Source organism: Athene noctua, chromosome 26 (assembly GCF_965140245.1).
Source record: "Athene noctua chromosome 26, bAthNoc1.hap1.1, whole genome shotgun sequence".
Lineage (NCBI taxonomy): Eukaryota > Metazoa > Chordata > Aves > Strigiformes > Strigidae > Athene > Athene noctua.
Genome location: NC_134062.1, coordinates 6102198 through 6123829, shown reverse-complemented (window position 1 = coordinate 6123829; position 21632 = coordinate 6102198). Strand labels below are relative to the sequence as shown.

General features: G+C 54.4%; 1 protein-coding gene across 1 annotated transcript; it reads left to right on the top strand.

Annotated features, from left to right (window-relative positions):
- Positions 1–160: 160 nt before the first annotated feature.
- On the top strand, positions 161–12552 carry ADAMTS15 (ADAM metallopeptidase with thrombospondin type 1 motif 15). Its single transcript, XM_074927368.1, has 8 exons — positions 161–1245; positions 5525–5657; positions 6305–6472; positions 7108–7391; positions 7710–7887; positions 8007–8188; positions 8815–8990; positions 9435–12552. Exons 1-8 carry the CDS (start codon positions 322–324, stop codon positions 10213–10215), a joined length of 2826 nt encoding a protein of 941 aa, XP_074783469.1. The 5' UTR covers positions 161–321; the 3' UTR covers positions 10216–12552.
- Positions 12553–21632: the final 9080 nt, after the last annotated feature.

The following is a 21632-nucleotide window of genomic DNA, read 5'->3' as shown; positions in this document are numbered from 1 at the left end:
TCTCCCGGCCCCGCTCCGCCGCTCCCGGCCCCCCGCACCGGAGTGGCTGCGGCGGGGCCAAGCCGCGCCCCGTTCCCCCCCCTTCATCCCCCCCCTCCGCCCCGGTTCTGCTGTATATAAACCCGATGCGCCCCACAAGGCAGGTAGCGGCGGGGCAGGCGGCTCGCACGGCCGCTCCGCTCCCCTCCAGCCTCCGCCGAGTTTGGGGCTAGAGGAGGAGGAGGAGGAGGAGGAGGGAGGAAGGGGGGGGCCGGGTCCTGCGTTCTCCCCCCCCCCGCCTCCCCCAAACCCCGATGCCGCCGGCGTGACCCCCCCGGGACGATGCTGCCGCTGCTGCCGCTGCTGCTGCTGGGCGCCCCGGGGCTGAGCCTGCCCTCGGGGGGGCCCCCGGCGGACACCGAGGTGGTCACCCCCCTCCGCCTGGACCCCGACATCAACGGGCGGTCTTACTTCAGGCGGGGGCCCGCCGAACCCCCCCGGGGAGGGCAAGCGGTGGTTTTCCAGCTCTCGGCTTTCGGGGAGGATTTCTACCTCCACCTCTCCCCCGACGCCCACTTCATCGCGCCCGCCTTCGCCGCCCACTACCTGGGGGTCGCGCCCGGCGCCGCCCGCCCCCTCCCCGGCCTCCGCCACTGCTTTTATTCGGGGGATGTCAACGCCGACCGGGAGTCTTTCGCCGCCCTCAGCCTTTGCGGGGGGCTCCGGGGGGCTTTCGGCTACCGTGGAGCCGAGTATCTCATCAGCCCGCTGGCGGGGGGGGCGGCCGGGGGAGCCCACCGCCTGCAGCGCCGCAGCCCCGGCCGCCCCGTCGGGGCCGGAGCATCCCGCTGCGCCGTGGGCTCCGGGCTCACCCCCGGGGTGCTGCAGGCGCTGGACAAGTACCGGGGGCGTGGAGGGGGGGGGAAAGGGGGTCGGGCCAAACGTTTTGCCTCGGTCCCCCGTTACGTGGAGACCTTGGTGGTGGCCGACGAGTCGATGGTGAAGTTCCACGGGGACGACCTCCAGCATTACCTGCTGACCCTGATGGCCACCGCCGCCCGCCTCTACAAGCACCCCAGCATCCGTAACCCCATCCAGATCTCCGTGGTCAAGTTCCTCCTCATCGGGCAGGATGACAAGGGGCCCAAGGTCACCGGCAACGCCGCCCTCACCCTCCGCAACTTCTGCGCCTGGCAGAAGAAGTGGAACAAGGTCAGCGACAAGCACCCCGAGTACTGGGACACCGCCATCCTCTTCACCAAGCAGGTGGGTGCCGGCGGGATGACCCGGAGGGGCTGTCCCCCATTTCAAGGAGCCCTGCACTGTGCTAAGGCCTCCTGCCACCTGCGCCCCACCTCTGGTGCACGCTGGAGGAGGTTGTGCTTGTGGCCGATCCCCCTTTCCCGAGGGACCCTCCACCCTCAGATGCCGGGGCGGGGGGAGCGGAGGTGTGGAGCGAGCCCGCTTGAGCCAGCCGTTGCTGTGCTTGGGGCGGGTTTTGGCTAGCAGCCCAGAGAAAGCCCTGCCAGGGGGTGAGTGAGGCCAGGAGGTGTGTAAAGGGCAGGTTGTCCCCACGGGCAGAAACCCGCCGCTCCATCCCCTGCCTCCTGGCACCAGTGGCCACCACCCTGAAACGCCGGGTCCGAGCCCAGAAGAGGAGGAGCGTGGCCCCGCTTCCCCCTCCCCGGCTGGGAAGAGCTCGCCGTGCCACCTGCCAAGAAAAAAAACCCAACCCTCTCTCCGCTTCCTCTGACTCATGCGCAGGGTCCTCCTGAGAACCTGGACCTCTCCTCCACGCTGGCTGCTCTGCGTGGACCCAGTTCAGGGCTGGAAAGAAAGCACTGGAGATACAGCCAGCGCTGTCAGCAATTTTTGGGGTGGGAGGGAGAGGTGAGAGTCCCCCCAACCACTGCCATGGGCTGGCTGCATCCCTGCAGTGGGAGAGGGGCTTTGCCGAGCTGGTTTTTCTCACCTTTGGCAAGGGCTCCACGTGGGGTGCGGGGAGATTGCTGGGCGGGGATGAACTCGCCATCCCGCACCTCCATAAACTGGGTGACACCCAAGTGGTGACGCCGCTCCCAGAGCCTCCCTCCAAACGCTTCTCCTCTCCCCTGCAGTCCCGTCTCAGCGTTGGTGTCGGTGCGGTGCCTGGCTGGGGTGTTACAGCCCTGCACCCCCAGATTGCTGATGGGAGGGGAGAAGGATGAGCCCGGTTGGAAGGGGACGGTCATACACCGCCCGTAGCAGGTTTGCCAGCAAGAGCAACTTGTGTTTTCTCCTTCGCCCATCCCTGCCCCGATGTTTTGGGATTAAAGATAGGTCAGGAACTCCCCTCAACAGCAGGGACACCATTCCTAAAACATCTTTTCAGGTCAGGCACTCGTGGGTGGGAAGGATAAAGCATCCAGCTCCCTTCAGCTGCCCCTAACCTGGGGTCAGCGCGGGCTGACGATGGCCTGGAGCCGGAATGATGCTGTGCAGGATGTGTGAGACCTCATCCCACCCATCCTCCTTGTCGCCTCCCCAGCCCCGGGCAGGGGGCTGTGTCCTCCAGCCATCTGTAAATCCTGCGGGAGCGCAGGCAGGGCTGAATCCCAGCCTGCTGGAGCAGGTCCTGCCGGCTGCGGCAAGGGGGACGCCTGGTGACACCCTTGCAGGGACGAACCAGCTCCATCTCTGGTGGAAACCCAGTGAGGTCACCGGAGCCGCATGTGGGATGGATTCGGTCCCAGCGATTTGAAAGCTGCGGCTCACGGCTGGGCTGCATTTTTTACACATTGCTAAACCACCCATTCCTGAAATCCCAGGGCAAGCTTCAGTGCAAAGGCACAGCACCGAGGAGACATCTGCCTTCCTTGAGTGCATCCATCTGTGGTCCCCCGACACCTCGAAGCTTATCTCCCTGCCAAAAAGCTGTTACATAAGCCCCCGACTTAATTTTCATCTCCAGCCCGGTTGATAGGCAGTTTCCAGTTGTGTCAACGAGTTGCTGATGAATGGGGCTGTCCTCTTCTGCTCGGCTTTGCTCCCTCCCAACGTCGGTCATGCCACCTTCCTACCTGAGCTCGTGCTTGTTGGAGCCTTCAGTTGCGCTCTTGCCTCTTGGAAATAGCATCACACGCCACGTCAAAGGGCTTGGCCGTGCTTCCCGCCCATCCTGAACCTTCCCACCAGCAAAGGTTTGCTGAACGTCTTTGGCCTGCTGTAAAACCGAAGGGACATTGCACCAAGGAACATCTGGCTGGAGCCTAGCATGCGGCAGAGACTGCGGGGGAATTTGGAAACCCACAAAACTCAGATTTTCGGGGTTGCTTTGGACCCACGGTAGGGAGAGCGCTTATGAGCCGGTCTCTGAGTAGATGAATGAATGCACTAGTGATAAGGATCCCCTTCCAACTGAGCTGCAGAACATCTCAAGAAGTTTGCAAGGGGATGAAGAAAAACCTTGGTCGTGCCCACAGACACAGGTCAGGCTGGCAGGAGAGCCCTGATGGGGCACCTGGCGGGTTGCTTGCAGCCCCTTGGGCCACCAGTCACCCCCCTTGTATTTGGGTTGTCAGCAGGGGAGATCGGTGACGTGCAAAGGCAGAGCTGGCCCTTTGCCTGCAGCTTTCCCACCTTAAACCTCTTTTATTCCTCTCCCCTCCATAGCTCCATCCTTGCATCGCCTCCCCTCCTGATCAGGCTGCACCCCCGGCAAGGCTGGTGGAGGTGTTTGGGGTTAGAGCCCAGAGATGCTGCCCAGCCTTTCAAAGTGGGCTGCCTCTCAGAGGCTGGGGGGGCGGTTAGGGAAAACCCCATGAAGAGCTGCTCATCCATGTTCCCTGCAGCCGTCAGGCGAGGTTCAGAGCGAGAAGTGGGTCAGTGTGTCAGTGCAGGTGTTGGGCCGGGAGCCAAAAGCTCGCCGCGCCAGCGAGGAAACGGCAACTCTTCAAAGAGCAGCGAGCGGGGAGCCGCCAGCAGCCGCCTCTTCCCTGTGAGGTTGTGTCATCCCACCCCCGCGCCCCACCTTCACCCCCAAACCCCCAGCACTGGGAGAGCATGGGCAGGTGGGCTTGGACAAGCTGGGTTAGCTCAGCATGATGATGGCACTGGCTCTTGGTGGCATTTTGGGACAGGAGACCCTGCGCTGGGGCTTGCCAGCCCCATTTAGTCACCACGTGCTCGCCGGCGGTGGCCCTGCCACCGGGGATGCTTGCCCCTGCCAGCATCGATGTGTGGTGGAATCAGGGGTGCAGCAGGGTCCCAGCTGACAAGGAAAATTGTGGCAGAGCAGAGAGGTGAACCCGGCTGCACAACGGGGTTTTCCACCAGCCGTGATAGCCGGCCCAGGCCCAGGCGTTTCTCCGCCTTGTCTCTCCAGAGATCATGGTCTTGTCTGTGCCTCCAGACTTCGTAGCCACAGGTCTCCTGTTAAAGCCATCTCAGCCCTGGCCAGGGCTCTCTGGAGTCGTCAGGACTGTTATTTACCCACGGCTGAACCTGCCTGCGCGGGAATGCCTTCAGCTTGGAAACCTCGCTGGAAATGTTGGCAGAGCCGCTCATGTGAGATTTCGAGCAACCCAGGCGCTTTGGCTGGGCGAGCACTGAGCATGAATCACGCTTATTTATAGCATGGGAGCATCCGGCGAGTCCCTTACGTTTTCTTTTCATGTGGAAAGCAGCTCCCTGCCCCCCGCGTGGCCTCCCCTGCAGCTCCCAGCCCGGCTGGGACAGCACCGAGGGATGGGGACGATGCTCCAGCCCTCCCAAGGCACAGACAGACCCCAGCAGAGGAAGGGGGCATTCAAGGACAAAGCTATTGCCGAGCTGCCTCGGCGGTGCCTCTTCAAACAGGGATTTTTTATTTGCACGAGCACATTTGGATCCCGAAGAAGGGCAGATCCACCTACAACGGGACCTTTCCTGTCCTCTGTCTGAGATGCATCTATGTGGGGTCCAGCAGTGCTTGTGCTGGGGGTGGAGAGCTGGACTGGTTCCTTCTTCAGTCTGTTGGGTTTGGCTGCTCCTCAGGGGATGGCTGCAAAGTGTCTTGGAGAGACAGGAGCACATCCCTCAGCCTCAGGAGCCTCTGGACCTGGCCCAGAGGCTGCTTCTTCCTAGGAAGAAGTTGAGAAATGAGGTTGAGAAATGAGTCAGCTGTGAGCCTAAGGCCAGGTGTCTTCCCATCCACACGCCTGGGTCCAATCCTTGAGTTTGTGCTGGAGAAGGGAGCCAGGCTGAGTCCTCCGTGCCAAAACTGGCTCCACCCTGTCCGGAGGAGCCGTTTGGGTAGGAAAAGCTGTCGCTGAAGGCACAGGAGGACGCTACACACAAAAAGCATCCTCAGTGCCAGGGTTAAATGCAAACACATCATCACAGCCTGGCCTGGGTCAGTGTGAGGTTTCCTTTCCTCACCAGGCTGTGGCTGGTGTGGACCCCATCCGTTGGGGCTGCCCTCCCCCCCGCCATCAGCTCCCCGTGGGGTACCAGGGACGGGGTGGGGATGGGGGACCGGGATGCCCATGCTGGCCTTGAGGCTGACCCTTTGCTCCGTGCCTGGCAGGACCTGTGCGGTGCCACCACCTGCGACACGCTGGGGATGGCGGACGTGGGCACCATGTGCGACCCCAAGCGCAGCTGCTCTGTCATTGAGGACGACGGGCTGCCCTCAGCTTTCACCACCGCCCATGAGCTGGGTAAGGCTCCCTGCTCTCCTCTTCCTCTTGGGAGGAATGCCAGGAGGTGGTGAGGTTCAAAATAATTTCAGCCTCCGGAAGATCAGACAATAACCGGTATCTGGTGATGGGGAAACTCCACCTTGGGCCACGAGATCCCCCCCGAGCCGGGTGGGAAAGAGCTGTTGAGACAGCAAAAGGCTTTGCTGTTGTGGTTGCTACCTCGGTTTCCAGGATTCGGGAGTGCTGAAATAACAGGCAGAGGGCACACCTACCTCCAGAGACACTTGCAGGAGGAGGAGGAGGAGGAGGGAGGGGGGTGAGCGCTGAAGTCTTCTCTTTGCAATTTCCCTCGTCCTTCCTTTTCTGTGTGCGTTCCACGTGCACGAAGCAGCCGGGACAGAGTCTGGCAAGCTCGCTGGCTCGGGGACGCTGCCGGCGGGGTGACTCACCTGTCTCGGTCCTGCGAGCTCCCACATACGTGCAGTCCATGGACAAGCATTGTCCTTCCCCAGGCCTCTCCTGGGCTGTCTACATGCACTGCAATCCTTGCAAAGGTCTTCCCCACTCCGTGCCTCAGATTCCCCCATTTCAAGAAGCTGTGGGGGCCTGACTCTGCATGCCAAGCAGGGTTATTCATGCTGCCCCCTCTTTTCCTCCCACCTCAGGCCACGTCTTCAACATGCCCCATGACAACGTGAAGGCTTGTGAGGAGGTCTTTGGCCGGCTGAAGACCAACCACATGATGTCCCCCACCCTTATCCAGATCGACCGTGCCAACCCCTGGTCAGCCTGCAGCGCTGCCATCATCACCGACTTCCTTGACAGCGGCCACGGTGAGCCCTCCCATGCCCCTCACCCTCCTACCTGTGTCCCCACCTCGTAGGAGCAGGATCCATACCTGGGGCTGGTTGCTGGGAAAGTCTGATGGGCTGTAGAGCAACTCCCCCTTCTGCCAACAAAGTGAGGAGGAAATGAGGAGTTTGGTGCCATCCCCAGAGGTGATGGCTGCCTTGAGTAGAGTGTGGCTCTACCCAGTGTCACCAAGCACCAGGGAAGTTTAGACTGGCTCTGAGGAAGGATTTCTGTGCAGAAGGGGCTGTTGGGCGTTGGAATGGGCTGCCCAGGGCAGGGGGGGAGTCCCCGGGATCCCTGGAGGGGTTGAAGAGTCGGGCTGAGCCAGCGCTGAGGGATCTGGGGGAGTTGGGAACGGTCAGGGTGAGGGTCATGGTTGGGCTGGAGGAGCTTCAAGGGCTTTTCCAACCTTGAAGATTCTGAGATTCTGTGATGAGGTCACTCAGGTCTGGGGTGCAGCTGAGCTCAAGGGTATCTGGCCCCACTGGTGGCCCATGCCTGGGGTAGCTTTGGCCAAATTACCGGCAGCCATCCTCACCTCCCTGTAGCGATGCTCTCCCTCCCCACACTGCTCCATCCAACCACCCGAGGACCCAGTAGATCCCCACTCTCCCAGGAGACTGCTTGCTGGACCAGCCTGCCAAGCCCATCCCGCTGCCCGAAGACCTGCCTGGGACGAGCTACAGCCTGAACCAGCAGTGCGAGCTGGCCTTCGGCGTGGGCTCCAAGCCCTGCCCGTACATGCAGTACTGTGCCAAGCTCTGGTGCACAGGCAAGGCGCGCGGGCAGATCGTCTGCCAGACCCGCCACTTCCCCTGGGCTGATGGCACCGGCTGCGGCGAGGGGAGATTCTGCCTGAAGGGTGCCTGCGTTGAGAGGCATAACATCAGTAAGTACAGGGTGAGTACCTGCGCCATGAGCCCCAAAAACATCCTGAGACATCGTCCTGAGTTTCTGCTGGCTGAGCAGTCCCCCACCTCCTGGTGCCGGGGATCCAGCAGGGGGGATGCTGATATGAAAAGGGATGAAGGGCCCTCGGGTATCACGTATTTCTCAAGGAGGGGTGCTGCTGCTCCGTTCCATCCAGCCCCGGCAAGTCTGGGAGCCGTCAGCAGGTTTTTTGCTTGTGAATGGATGGTTCCGAGATTAGAGAGCCCCGGCTTGGGATGGGGCTGCTGCCAAGGGGATGCAACACCTCATCCCCCCGCATCCCGGCAGGTGGACGGCGGCTGGGCGAAGTGGGCGCCCTATGGGCAGTGCTCGCGGACGTGCGGCGGCGGGGTGCAGCTGGCCAAGCGGGAGTGCACCGACCCGGTGCCTGCCAACGGCGGCTCCTACTGCGAGGGCATCCGCGTCAAGTACCGCTCCTGCAACCTGGAGCCCTGCTCTGCGGCAGGTAAGGGGCTGGAGCTCAGCTCACTTGTGTTTCTGGGCATAACCTATTACAAAACCATAAAACTGGAGCTGGAGGTCCAGGCTGGTCCCCAATCCCATGCACATCTCTGCTTTTTTCAGTGCCAGGGAAAAGCTTCCGCGAGGAGCAGTGTGAGGCTTTCAACGGCTACAGCCACAGCACTAACCGCCTCACTGCCTCCGTCTCCTGGGTCCCCAAATACTCCGGCGTCTCGCCCCGAGATAAATGCAAGCTCATCTGCCGGGCTAACGGCACCGGCTACTTCTATGTGCTGGCACCCAAGGTTGGTGAGAGACCCCCAGGGTCAGTGTCTGGGCTGGAGGATGACTCCAGTGTGCCTGGAAATGAAAGATTTTTCCTTGTCTGGTGGGCGGATGGTGTTAGATGAGGTTATAGAGGAGGGGAATTCACCAGGCTGGTATGAAACAGCCTGTACGTGTCCTCTTACTTATTTTAGGGCTGGAGTTGGTCCAGGAGGGTCGCTTTCTGGGTTTCTGAAGGTGCCTCTGGGACATGCTCATAGTCCTGAAATAAAGAATAATAATTACAGTGTTGGGGAAGTGATGTGTGTGCCTGACAGGGCAGGCGGGCAGGCGTGGGACCGAGTGGGGTGGTGTTAGCTGTGTCCCCAGTGCAGCCTGTTCTCTTTGCGGCGATGCAACAGAAAGGGCAGAAAATGATGTAGATGGAGAAGAAAAGGGATATAGCCCCATACAGCTCTTCTCAGAGATGCTAAAAAGCCCGACTGAAAGCCCTTTGCATGAGCAAAGGGTGACACGGTGCCAGATAGCATCTCTTCAGGACTCATCTGCTGGATTTGGGTAGCCCTGGGTTGGATGGACACGGCTGGGGGAGTTTGTGGGGTGGCAGAGGGAAATGCAGTGGCCTTGTTTTCTCGCCCTCGTGTAGGTTGTGGATGGCACCCCTTGCTCCCCAGACTCCACCTCGGTATGCGTCCAGGGTAAATGCATCAAAGCGGGCTGCGACGGGAAGCTGGGCTCCAAAAAGAAGTTTGACAAATGTAGCGTCTGCGGAGGAGACAACAAGAGCTGCAAGAAGGTCTCGGGCTTGTTCACCAAACCCATGTAAGTGTTACATGAGCTTCCCCCTCTCCCAGCTCTGCTTTTTGGGGTGGATATAGGAAGGTGGTGGGGGTGTTGAGGGGGTCTAAATCCATCCTGAGCAAACTCTTCTGGTGCTAGTGTACATCACTGCGTGGAGACCTGGGCTAGCGCTGAAGGAGCATCAGGACACTTTTAATGTGCTATCGGCTTCTGCTGGTGGAGTTATCTCTGGTACATCTGTACTGTAGAGCCAGAGGAGCTGAAGCATCTTCCTGTATCTAGGTGACCTCATCCTAGATGAAACTCAGTGTAGGGAGGAGATTGAAAATGATCTTCATGGGAAGGAGGAAACAACTGTAGCGGTGGGAAGATTTCGGGGCTGTAGCTGCAGAGCTTCTGGCTGAGGCCACATCAGCGGGTTGTCCCCCTGCCTGATGGCCTGCCCTGCCTGCTCTTCTCTTCCAGGCATGGCTACAACTTCGTGGTGGTCATCCCCGCGGGTGCCTCCAACATCGATATCAGGCAACGGGGCTACAAAGGGCTGATCAGTGATGACAACTACCTGGCGCTGAAGAACGGGCAGGGCAAGTACCTGCTGAACGGCCACTTCATCGTCTCAGCCGTGGAGAGGGACCTGATGGTGAAGGGCAGCGTCCTGCGGTACAGCGGCACCGGCACCGCCGTCGAGAGCCTCCAAGCCTTCAAGCCCATCCAGGAACCCCTGACTTTGGAGGTGCTCTCCGTGGGGAAGATGACCCCTCCTCGGGTACGCTACTCCTTCTACCTCCCCAAAGAGAGCAAGGAGGACAAGTCCTCCTACAAGAAGGAGGGCAAGACCCCACCAGACCTCAACAACAGCGTCCTCAGCCTGTCCAACCGCTTGGATGGTGGGAGACCGAGCTACAAACGTCCCTCCTACAAGTGGGCGGCGGGCGGCTGGGAGGCTTGCTCCGTCACCTGCGGTGATGGGTTGCAGAAGCGTTCGGTGGCTTGTCGCGATTCCTACGGCCAACCGGCCGCCGAGTGTGACGCGGCACAGCGACCGGCCGATGTGCGGCTGTGCGGGGAGCCCTGCCCGGCGTGGGAAGCTGGACCTTGGTCTCCCTGCTCCAAGAGCTGCGGTCGGGGTTTCAAGAGACGGGCGTTGAAGTGCTCGGTCCCAACTGGGCGCCTGCTGCCCCGGGAGAGTTGCAATTTTCGGAGGAAGCCACAGGAGCTGGATTTTTGCACCTTGAGGCCGTGCTGAGCGGGTCAAGGGGTGTCTGTGAGGAAGGGCATGGTGTTCCTCTGGCTGGATGTGGTCGAGCAGCAGCCAGGGTTTGGGAGAGGGGAAGATGTCCATAGCACATAGCAAACAGGGGGAAAAAAAAAAAAAAGAAAAAATGGGAAAAAAAAGGGACCTGGGTGTGGGGACAGAGCACGCACACCCCACGCGCCCAGGAGAGAGGGCTTTTACCGACCAGGTCGCTCGGAGTCAGAGCGGGAACGAACGTCTACCTCGAAGCCGCTGAACGACGCGGAAACCCACCGGCAGAGGCTGGGAGTCGGGGGGGGACAGATGGAAATGAGGAGGGATCTGAGTACAGGCAGGGAGATGCCCCTAAATTGCACAGTCGAAGCCTCCCTCGTTTTCCCAGGGCCAAGCCTACCTCCCCCCTCCCCGGACTCCCCCAACGCCCGTGCTAAATGGGACCAAAAGGATTTACCAATGCAACGACGGCAAATTATACTGTCCAACCACCAGTGTGATGAGGTGCTGGGACTGATGCGTCCAGGGCTTGCTGGTGATGATTTGGAAACCCGGGTGGTCCAGAGAGTCCCAGCAGCATCCCTGGGTTGGGTTGGAAGGTGGTGGCCTTATTTTTGTTTTCTCCTCATGTTTATGACCTGACCAGTGTAGATTTTTATGGTGCTTAACTCTGTATTTTTTTAACCTCCTTCCTCCCCCGCGATGGATGTAAACCTTGCGTAGCGGGGACGGCGTTATTCCCAGTGGGCTCTCTCACCTGGCTGAGGTTTTCCTATGGTGCTTTGGGATGGGGCTGTGTGAGCACCCAGCGCGTAGCTGGATGCTCCTTTACCCCCCGGTCCAGGGCAGGTTGTAAACTGCCCGCCCGAAGTTTTTCAGGGCTAAAAGGTATTACTACAGAGCTGAGATCTGAGCTGTCATTCCAAAAAAACAACCAACAAGCAACTGTACTGTAGTACCACGACACGGTGCCACACGGGGTCAGATGCAGCCCCGCGAGTCGCTGGTACTTGACTCTGCTCTGGAAATGGTGCTCGCTGTTTAATGGGACCAGTATGCCGTGCCCAGATGTCCCACCACCCTCTGCCCTCCAACCTTTGGGCCAGGTTGGGTTATTTTTCCTCTGTGTTAAGCCTCCTTGAGATATCTTGAGCTGAACTTTAGCAGAGGTGGAGTGACTTCCCCCGCATCGCTTTTGTGCCACGAGAGCGGAAGATAAATTTGGGTTTGGGGCTTTCTTGGGGGAAAGGGGCCCAGCGGGGTTCAGGTTTGTGGGGAAAAAGGGGGTGTTGAACCTCATCTACAACCAGTTTCCCCCTCCAGGGTTTTGTGCAAGGGTTTATTCTGTACCTCTGATGGTTATGTAGCATCGTGCCTGTTGTGGTTGGAGGCTGTCTTACCTCACGCACCGCCCTCTTCCCAATGACCATTTAACGCATCATTTAGGTCTCTTGTTCAGATCACATCATCAGGAACCATTTCACTTTTTGCTTTTCCACTGATGAAGATGCCTCCTAACTAATTAGCTGGGACTGGGAGCAAGCCAGGGTCTCTGGGTCAAGCCATGCCATTATTGGGATCAGCAGAAAGGGTCTATAGGGAGGACACACAGATTATGGGTAGGCAGAAGGTCTCAGCAGGTAGAGGCTTGGAGCCTACCTTGCTTGCTTGGCCCCATGCAGGTCTAGCGTGGCAACTCCTCGTGCCCTTTGATCTCCAGCTGTGAACAAGGCGAGAAAGATCACAAGAAACAGGACCCTGGTAGCACAAGGGTTTCCTTGCTGGACCTTTCCACCAGCTGAGCAAACTCGTGACAATGTTTGTAGACCCATCCTCCCCTGGATTTATGTAATGCCTTTTTGAACACAACAATATTTTGGGTCTCCACACTGCTCCGTAGAGCCAGGAGCAGATGTTGTGGTTGCTCTGCACAGCAGGGGATGGGATTTAATGTTCTAGGAAATCCCTTCCACGTCTCCATTCCCATGAACAGATCATCCATTTTTGGAGGGTTTTCCTGCATAGCCGAGCCTGCCGTGCTTTCATTTGGGGGACAGAGTTCTGAGGAGCTGCCCTTTGGTGTCTTGCCATCCAACAGATGGTTTCCAAGCCACCGAGAAATCCTGACCCTTGTTCACGGGGAGGGGAAGGATGGGGCGGGAGGGATTTCTTGTGTGCGGTTCTTTTGCCGAGTGTGCAGCAAAAGGACGGAGATGCCGATCGTACTGGCTGCTTTGTGTATACCATGTATACTAAACATTGATCTCTGCTGTTTGTGCATCAATAGCAAACCTGAAATAAAACCATATTTAAAGTTACACCTGGTTCCTCCGGGGATGTGATCATGCCCGTGTCATTTAGTTGGTTGCTGCAGAGCATTTCTTGTCTTACTGCAGTCCTGGCCTTGTTGAAGCCTCAACTCATTAATTGAAGAAAAAAAAAAAACAAACCCTTGAAAGCCTAAAAGGTATATTCTGACTTGCTTCTGCTACAGGATTTGTTATTGGCAAAAAAAAAAAAAAATCCAATCCATGAAGGAGCCCAGTGGTGGATTAGTCCCTGCAAGCCGCGGGGCTCGCTTGCACCGGACGTTAAGCCTGGCTTGCTTTAGCCTCAAATCCGGATGCTCTTTTGTCAGGATAACAGCACTATGGAGTTAAACGGATTAATATAAACTGGAACAGCACTCTCATATCCTGGAACAACCGTGTCTGCACATACCATTGTCCAGGACCATCCCTTCCCAACGTGCTATTCTGGAGTCATCTGCTCTGTATGCGGACAAAGCCTCAGCCACATCACCTTCAGATGGTCCAGGAAAAGCGAGGTTAGCTTCACAGCTGAGCCGGCCCGGCGCAGCTGCGGGGTTGCTGGGTGCCCGGAAAACAGTGCCTGTTCCTCCTGCCAATTCCCAGCACGCCCTCCCTGAGTCAGAGCTCTCTTCCCCGTTACACCGGGGCCAATGGTGAGACAAACCCCTTCCTTTTAAGGGCACACGTCAGCTCAGGGATGCCTGATGTCACCCCCACCAGCTCTCACCAGGGACAGATTGCCTGGTATTTTATTTCTGCCAGCAAATGCAATTTTTTCCCCTTGCTGTGTTGTAATGATTTGTCAAATTTAATGTGTTTTATCGAGGGACAAGCTCACTTTCCTTTTCATTACCATAAAGAAACAAACACAACAAGCCCGACCAAGCATCTTCCCCCTTCCTGGCTCCTACAGGGAAATAAAGGATTTATTAGGAACAGAGAGGGAGATTTTCCACCTGGTGCAATACCCTGTGCCATAACTTTCCCCTAAAATATCTGTTCAGGAGCAGAAACTTAAGTTAAAACCAATGCCTTGCTCTCCCAGCACCAGGTGACAGCCACACTTTTAACCAGGTGCTCTTAAAAATCACCAAGAGACACTAAAAACCACACAACCCCCAAGTATTTACCTGGTAAGGAAGGAAGAAACTGAACACTGATGCCAGAAACACCCTCTCAAAGGGAAGGCTGGTGTTTAACCAGGCCGTGGTCTCGTTGCACAGGGCGCTTTGCCGCAGGAAAACCAGTGATGAATTAATGGGGCTGAGCCAGACCCGACCCCTGACACTAGGTGGGTGACAATGGTGACAATGGTTGGACTAGATGATCTTCAAGGTCTTTTCCAACCTAGATGATTCTGTGATTCTGTGACACAGGTGATGTCCCGCATCTGTATCAAGCCTGAAGCCACAGGAATAGGCTCCTGGTGAAGGAGAAATGATGTGGAGCATCATGTGCTATGTCCAAGGTGAAGGGGTAGCTTTTCCCAGCCTCATGAGATGCTGACACCGATGGCTGTCGGGCTTTCTGATTTTCTGACAGGCAAGATTTTGTGTTTTGCAGCCCTTCACTGTGAATTTGTCTTCTTTGGATTCCCTGATACCTAATAAAAGGCTGAGCTGGCTGCTTTTCCTTTCAGGGGACACTGATGCTTCTTCATCTGCATCCTCCAGCTTCGCTAAATGTGAAGGAAACCTGTAGCTTTAAAACCTCAGCTTTGCTGTGGTTCAAACGGGGTTAAAAACAGCCGGGTGGTGGACAGGTCGGCAGACTGATGGGCATATGACTCTCCTCCTTAGGCCAAGGAGTCATGCCCAGGAGTCCCCATCAAGCTCCCAGCAAATGTCTTATTGGCAAAGGGCAAATCCACAGGCTCCCAGGAGTTATTTACATCCTGGGAGAGGCACGGGGAGTATTTTGGAAATGCCCTTCTGGTAGCATTTCATTTTCTGTGGGGTTTTGTGTAAAACAAGGAAAACCTACAAAAAGAAATCCTATTAAAAATACCCTTTCAAAAAAAAAAAAAAAAAAAAAAAAAGACCGACTCAAGTCCTCTGCTACAACACTACAACAAATGTGTTCAGTTCACCCGGTTGTTTTAGCCTCCCATCCATTTGCTTTGCCCTTTTCTTGTGCATGTCCTCAGGCATCTGCTTCTGACCACCTTTGGAGAAAGATGCTGGGTTAGACAGACCTCTGCTCTGATCCAATACACCTTTTCTTACGTTTTAAGCAGTAAAAATAGCATGAAACCTGAATCTACCCCTGTGGCATAGTAGCCCAAGGCATGGCTGGTGTTCATGAAGGGACATCGAGATCTCCAGCTTCTTAAACTCTTGCAGCAAAGTGTGTAACAAGTGCCAAATTCTCCACAGGATTTAATATGCAGGGGGATTTGCTGAAAATGAAGGTCCTGTGCTGCTCCAGCCAAACCACTGTGTGCTTCACTCCAAACCCATCCCCGGCTGAGCCCAAGGGCTGAAGACGGCTTGGGCAGTGCGTACTGAAAGCCTTTAGGAAACTAAAAATCCCGCACCTGGGACCTCCTGCAAATCCACTTGTTTTCATTTGTCCTAAGCTGAAATCCAAGAAACTTGAAAAAATTTTTTAAAAAAGGGGGTTACCTGAAGTGTGATGTCAGGGAGAGAAACGATCGAGGGCGAGGGAAGCACGGCCGCCTCATCTGTCTTTCTGCTCCAGGGCGCTTCAACATGTCTGCGGGTCCAATCCCTGAGGGTGAGATGCTGTCTTGTTATTAGTATTGCTATTATGATGATTATTATTATTACTATTATTATTATTATTATGGTTTGCCAGGAAACAAAAGCAAAACCAGACGAAGGTTGAACAAATGGGCCTAATTGATAACACATGTCCTGCAGAAAACCTCGCCGGCGGGGTGGGGGAATAAACTGGGAAGGGCAGCGCAGCACCCCGCCATGCCCTGCACCACACGGGGAAAACAGGGATGTTCACCAGGGCTCGGGGATGTGGAGCAGGGATGAGAGACTCTGGCCCCTCTCCCCGCTTTTCTCCATCGCCTCTCCCGGCTCCCCCGGCTGTGATAACTGCCCTGAAGCCGATCGCAGAGGACAGACTGTGCTGGCCACGGCCGGTCCTCCCCGAATCTGGCAGGAAAAAACCTGCTGTCCAAGCAGAAAAGGCCTTTTTCTCACTCTGGCGGCTCTGAGGATGTGTCATTGATCCTAAGCCCGGGTCAGGCGCTCGCAGAAAGCCCGGGCAGCATTTCTGCAGCCAGGAGATGGAGACGAGCTCCAGCACCACTGTGGGACCAGCTGGGGAGGGATGCCAACCCCCCGGTGATGCCAACCTTTGCTGCTTACTTGCAGCAGACTAAACATCCCCCCACTGTCCTCCCCAGCCAGCAAACTGACACGTTCCCACAAACATTTCTGTTGGTTTGGGGTTTTTTTAATAATTTTTTTTTTCTAATTATACAACATGGTCAGTGCCAAACTTGTCCGGCCAGCTCTAATCTGGCAAGCAAGGCTCGTGGATTTATGGCAAGCAAACCCCCACCTGACTGGTGGCAGGAGCATGGTTTTATCTTTTTGGTGGTCTCCATCACATACTTCCACTCCTATAAACGCATAATCCTCAAAGAAGTGATGGCAGAAGGAAAGAGACAGCGTTTGTCAGCCGAGGACCGCGTCAGCATCTCCAAGGGAATGAGCTGAGTAAATCAAGCAGCTGTTAAAGATTATAATCCTTAACTAGGTAAAGCCCTTGGAAATTGCAGCCATGGGGTGAGCAGTGAGAACTTTCCAGCCGACTCCTGGGGAAGGTGCTGCATTTGGATTTAGCCTAATTAATATCAAGTTCAGCCAAGCAAGCCTGGGAGGTGGATGGTCTCCCAAATGGTTATTTAATGTGGCTTGATTATTTATTTTTTAAAGCATTTCTTCGCCCCCTCCCCCTTGTATATGAATGTAGTGCTGGTGAGAGGTGTTGGATTGACAGCTCAGGAAATATAAGCCCTCAAGGAAAAATGTTTTGGAGTTGTGGAAGGAACAACACTGTATGTAATTCGGGCGTAAGGGTAATTATTTGCAGTTACAGCTGCTTTTTGCTCTAAAATCAAAAGTAGAGACTGCAGGGATTCGACAGAGCATCTGAGACACTTTCAGGTGGCCGAAGCATTGGGCACAGCCAGAGCTGGCTAGGCAATACACTCTGTCCCTGAGCCACCGAGGCACTCAGGGCCATGTTTCAGTGCTTAATTGCTGTTCATGCTTAAATACTGCACATTTTTCTTCGCCCTTAAGCATGTTCTTAATTTTGAGCAGGCACTTCAGCACCTCCCTGCTCAGTACAGCCTGTGAGCAAAGCAACTTCACACACATGCTGGAAGTTTACACCGAGGCTGAATCAAAGCCTTTGGGGTGTACAGAGCTGAGAAAATATCCTAAATATATCTTTCCCACGTCACAGAACAGGATTTTTTTTTTTTTTTCCTGATATACTACTTTGGCCTTTTCTGCAACTCTATATTGTTCAGAATATTTTCAAAGTGCAGCGCACAGGCTCCGGAGAGCAGAAACACATGTTCCCCAAACTGTGGTCACTATAGGGACCACATCATCATGACAGAGATAATTAAGGGCTCTCTGTGTTCTCGATGACATATGTTGCCCAGAAGCAGCCCCATATTCTCTAGAAACACAGGCATGAGAGGTAGGGGAAGGCCATCTGGACAAGGGATGAAGGGGAAGGTGCAGGGAGATGATGAGGAAAGAATAGACTGAGTCTACTTAAGCCTGGTCTATCTGGACATCTTAAAAAATTGCAGGGAGTTTGGGGAAAAAAACCCAATATCCCCATGCTAGATGTTAAGTGAAATTAGAGACTAAAGGCCACGGCTTCATCCATCTTTAGATGCCTCCAGGATTTAGGGGGAGGTGAGATCTGGGTTTAGGGGTCTTGCTCAGGGTCACACAGGATGGCTGTGGCAAGGTATGGCCTTGATCATGGTTTCCCCAAGTTGCCCATTAACCCCCTGGCTTCAGCACTTACTGTGGAGGTGAGGATATATTATGTGCAAAAACAAACACGGAGGAAAACGGGAACTGAAAGACAGGGAGAACCTGGGCTGCATTTTTTTTTTTTTCCTCCCAAAGGCAGGAGAAAAAGGAGTGAGTGGAGAGAAAAGGAAACAAGGAGAAATAAGAAAAACAAGGGAACCCTCAAGAGGGAGATGCTAATGCAAAGCAGCTGTTATCCCACCTGAATCCTGGGGGTTTTTGGCTTCTCCGCATCCCTGGAGCATCGCAGAGCAGCCGGAGACCTTCTGTGAGTTGGTGCCTGCTGTGCTACACCGTTCCCAGAGGGGCAGGTAAAACGTGGCTGCCAAAAGGTGGTGGGAAGGAAAGGAAAATCACTTTTATGTGTTTGCAGTGTGGTTGCATAAAACTGTTTGAAATGTGTGTCCTTTTGAAAAGGAAATCTTAGGCTCAATCCCCTTTAAACTTCTTTTTTTTCTGCTTTTAAGGAGGAGAAAGGGAAGCGAAAAAAGACAACAGGTATCCTCCTTCCAGTCCCTAGCATCATCTCCTCAAGAGCAAGGATCTGATGTCTTGAAGAAAATGTGAAGCACATAATTTTAAATCATTTAAGCTGCTCTTTATTTAAAGAAAAGTCCATCTCCATAATAAATGATTCTGTATTCCTTCCTTCCTTCCTTCCTTCCTTCCTTCCTTCCTTCCTTCCTTCCTTCCTTCCTTCCTTCCTTCCTCCCTTCCTTCCTCCCTTCCTCCCTTCCTTCCTTCCTCCCTTCCTCCCTCCCTCCCTTCCTTCCTTCCTTCCTTCCTTCCTTCCTTCCTTCCTTCCTTCCTTCCTTCCTTCCTTCCTTCCTTCCTTCCTTCCTCCCTCCCTCCCTCCCTCCCTCCCTTCCTTCCTTCCTTCCTTCCTTCCTTCCTTCCTTCCTTCCTTCCTTCCTTCCTTCCTTCCTTCCTTCCTTCCTTCCTTCCTTCCTTCCTCCCTCCCTCCCTTCCTCCCTCCCTCCCTTCCTCCCTCCCTCCCTCAGCTGAAGGGTTGCTGGAAGTCCTCAGCTGAGGTGGTTTTCTGGTTGTGGCCGACACTTCCTATTTGGACCCAAAAAAGAAAAGTCTGCCGTAATTAGCACATCGTGTGTGTGTGTGTGTGTGCGGGGGAGTCAATGTTTTTGTTTCCTTTTAGCAAAGAAAAACAGAATAAAAGGCACAAATTTAGCTCTGTCGCAAAGCCAATGAGTTGGTAGAAAGTGATGGGCATCCAAATGATTTCTTCTGAGCCTCCCCAGGGGACGGTGCAGGGGCTCCCTGGTCCCTGGGGCGATGCTGAGCGTCCCATGCAGCCGGGCGCTTGGCCCTGGCACGTGCCATGCAAGAGCCCCTCACCTCCACGCCCAGGCCTGGAAATTATTCACCAAATCCGGCTGGGATTCCCTCCTAAAAATGCCATCAGGGGGTTGGGTTTTTTTTAGGAGGGGTGACTTTATGTGGGAAAAAAATAACCCTGCCCTTCACTTTGCCCTGAGTACCAGACTGCATGACTTTTCTCTCCTCGCTGCCAGGGATTCCTCTTGCATTTTATTTCTGCATTGTTTCTGCTGGTGGGAAGCCAAAAGCACCAGGGAACCTGTTTCTGATTCATCCTTTTTCTCCTCCCCGCTGCTGGGAGCCCTCGGCCCCCTCCATGATGCAGAGACATGGCTCCGGCAAGGGTTAACTTCCACCGCCTTTTCACATTTTTCCTTTTTAATATTGCCTCTGAAGAAACAAACAGAGGCGAATCCCACCCTCTCCCCGGAGACTCTTTCTTGGCTTGTTCCAGAGAACATGCAAATAATAATTATTTGTCCTATATTTGCTTTTTCGGTGCCTCATTTCAGCAGCCTGGAGGATTGAGTAAACGAAACAACAAAACGAACAAGGAAAGCAATAAACACAAATAAATAAATAACTGATAAAACTGGAGTGGGAAGGAGATGAAAAGACCTGACAACATTCCCCTTGTGGCACGGAGTGTAGGGGCTGAAAATATCGATAAACCAAATAGCACGGTGGGACAGACAGACGGGGGCTGCGGGGCTCCGCTGAGGGATGCCAGCAGTGCGCTGCTGGCTGGGAGAGATGCAAGCACAGACATCTAGAAAAAGGCCCTAAATCCTCCTTATTCTGGGTAGCGAGTCCAAATCTCTGGGGGATAAGTCCTTCACGGAGCAGCAGCGAGATATTTCAGTGCCTAAATTTGCTTGTATTAAGGTGAAACTCCTTCGGGATGCGACTTGGGTTCTTGCTGCCCACGTGCTGCTATTTCCACTTCTCCATGCTTTTATGCACCTTTTAGTCCTCTCTGGATGGCTTTTTCATCCTTAAATTGGTTTGCATATATATATATACATATATATATGCAGAAAAGGTATATATATACATATATATGTATATATATATACATATATATGTATATATATATGAGAAAATATATAGGAGAAAAGGTATATATATACATATATATGTATATATATATATACCTTTTCTCCTCCCACAGCTCTAGGGTGTTGTGCCAAACGACCTCTGAAGCTAGAAGCAATCTTGAGCTCTTGCTCAAATCTGGGCTGCAGAGGCTCAATCCACGCTCAAGCCCTGGCTCTCCCTGTGGGATTGACTCCAAACCCACTGGAGCTGTGGTAGGACTCAGGTCTGGACCACGAGCCAAGGGCGAGGAAGAGTTATATAAGGCATTTTGCACTAGACAAGTGGGTATTTGCAAGAAATCACATTTCTTTGCTGGGTCAGAGTCTAGCTGGCTGCAGGGGATACATAAAACTCCTCTCCTGACCCATTCAGTCCTTCAGTCTGCTGCTTTACCTCTTGTCCTAGGATCAACTTCAATTTCTGTGGGTGACTCCTAAAAAATATATATATATATCCTGCTGTACAAAATAAATAACACTTTATTTTTCTCAAATGAAAAAAATTATCAAGTTGGTGGGTGCACCCCAAGGTGCTGTGAAACTCCTGCAGTGCTAATGTCCCAAATCTTCTGCAGGTCCTGGTTGGGTCTGCGGTGTCCACACTGGGGACACTGTTGCCCTTCATTATAGATACAAAGAGCCAATTTTGTGCTTCTTTGAGTAGAAATATTTGGGCTTTGCCCAAAATTTTGTGAAAAACAATGCAAAGAATGTGGTGAAATGAGGGAACAGGAGGAGCTGCGTTGTTGCAGGTGCGGAGATCCTCCTTTTTCCACTTTCTGTTAGATTTTCCCTGCTAAAGTGACACTGGCTCATAGCCCACATCTGGTCACCCCCATCACGGGTTTGGGCCACCTGAGTTCACGTCTGCATGCAGCCAGTATTTCCAAGGCATTTTCACATCTGACTGAAGAGAGATCCTATATTTTTCTTTCCTGGCGCAGTGGATTTCCCCTAATCTCTCATCTCCGAACTCCTCGGAGATGATAATGAAAAGCTTCCTGCCGCGTTGGGACCGCTGCTTTTTGAGATTAAGAAATGCTCCTCAAGGAAGCCGACAACCATAACAAAACCATTTGCTAAGATAACATTATTTCAGGATCGCGGCTGCTTTCCTACACGTGCCGCAGCTCGGCTCCTATGAATACTAAAATGGCCCTGACCGACAAACCTTCCTAAAGCCCAGAGCGTGCCCTATGAAGATGATATCCATCCCAGCACATCCCATGGATGATTTGAGTTGCATGTTGGGCTGAATTGGGGCCAAACAGGAGGTACCAGGCACCAGCGAGGGGTTTTGGGGATGCTCCTGGCTGCACTGCTGCCTCCTGCATCCCACCACCCGCTGCCTTGTGGGTGTCACCCACCAAAACGGGCCGGCTCCGGCAGCCACATCACCTTTCCCTCCTTGCTCACTGTGGAAGGCAACCTTTTACTTTACCCTCTTGGCACATCCCTGCCTGCTAAACATTAACATCTGCTGAGTATAAACCGGTTAGCCAGGAGTGTTTGTACAGGCTTTGCAATCTGCGCTTCCATGTTTACTCACATCGGGCTTGTTTAAAGCCGATTTGACAGGAAAATGAATGTGTGCGGTTTTGTTATGACTCAGGGCAATCTGACATCCC

Bases quoted from the DNA above. Each gene is read 5' to 3' on its own strand.
- ADAMTS15 (XM_074927368.1), top strand. From the start codon at position 322: ATGCTGCCGCTGCTGCCGCTGCTGCTGCTGGGCGCCCCGGGGCTGAGC. The intron at 5,658-6,304 runs GTAAGGCTCCCT...CTCCCACCTCAG, and splicing joins CACCACCGCCCATGAGCTGG to GCCACGTCTTCAACATGCCC. The intron at 7,392-7,709 runs GTGAGTACCTGC...GCATCCCGGCAG, and splicing joins ATAACATCAGTAAGTACAGG to GTGGACGGCGGCTGGGCGAA.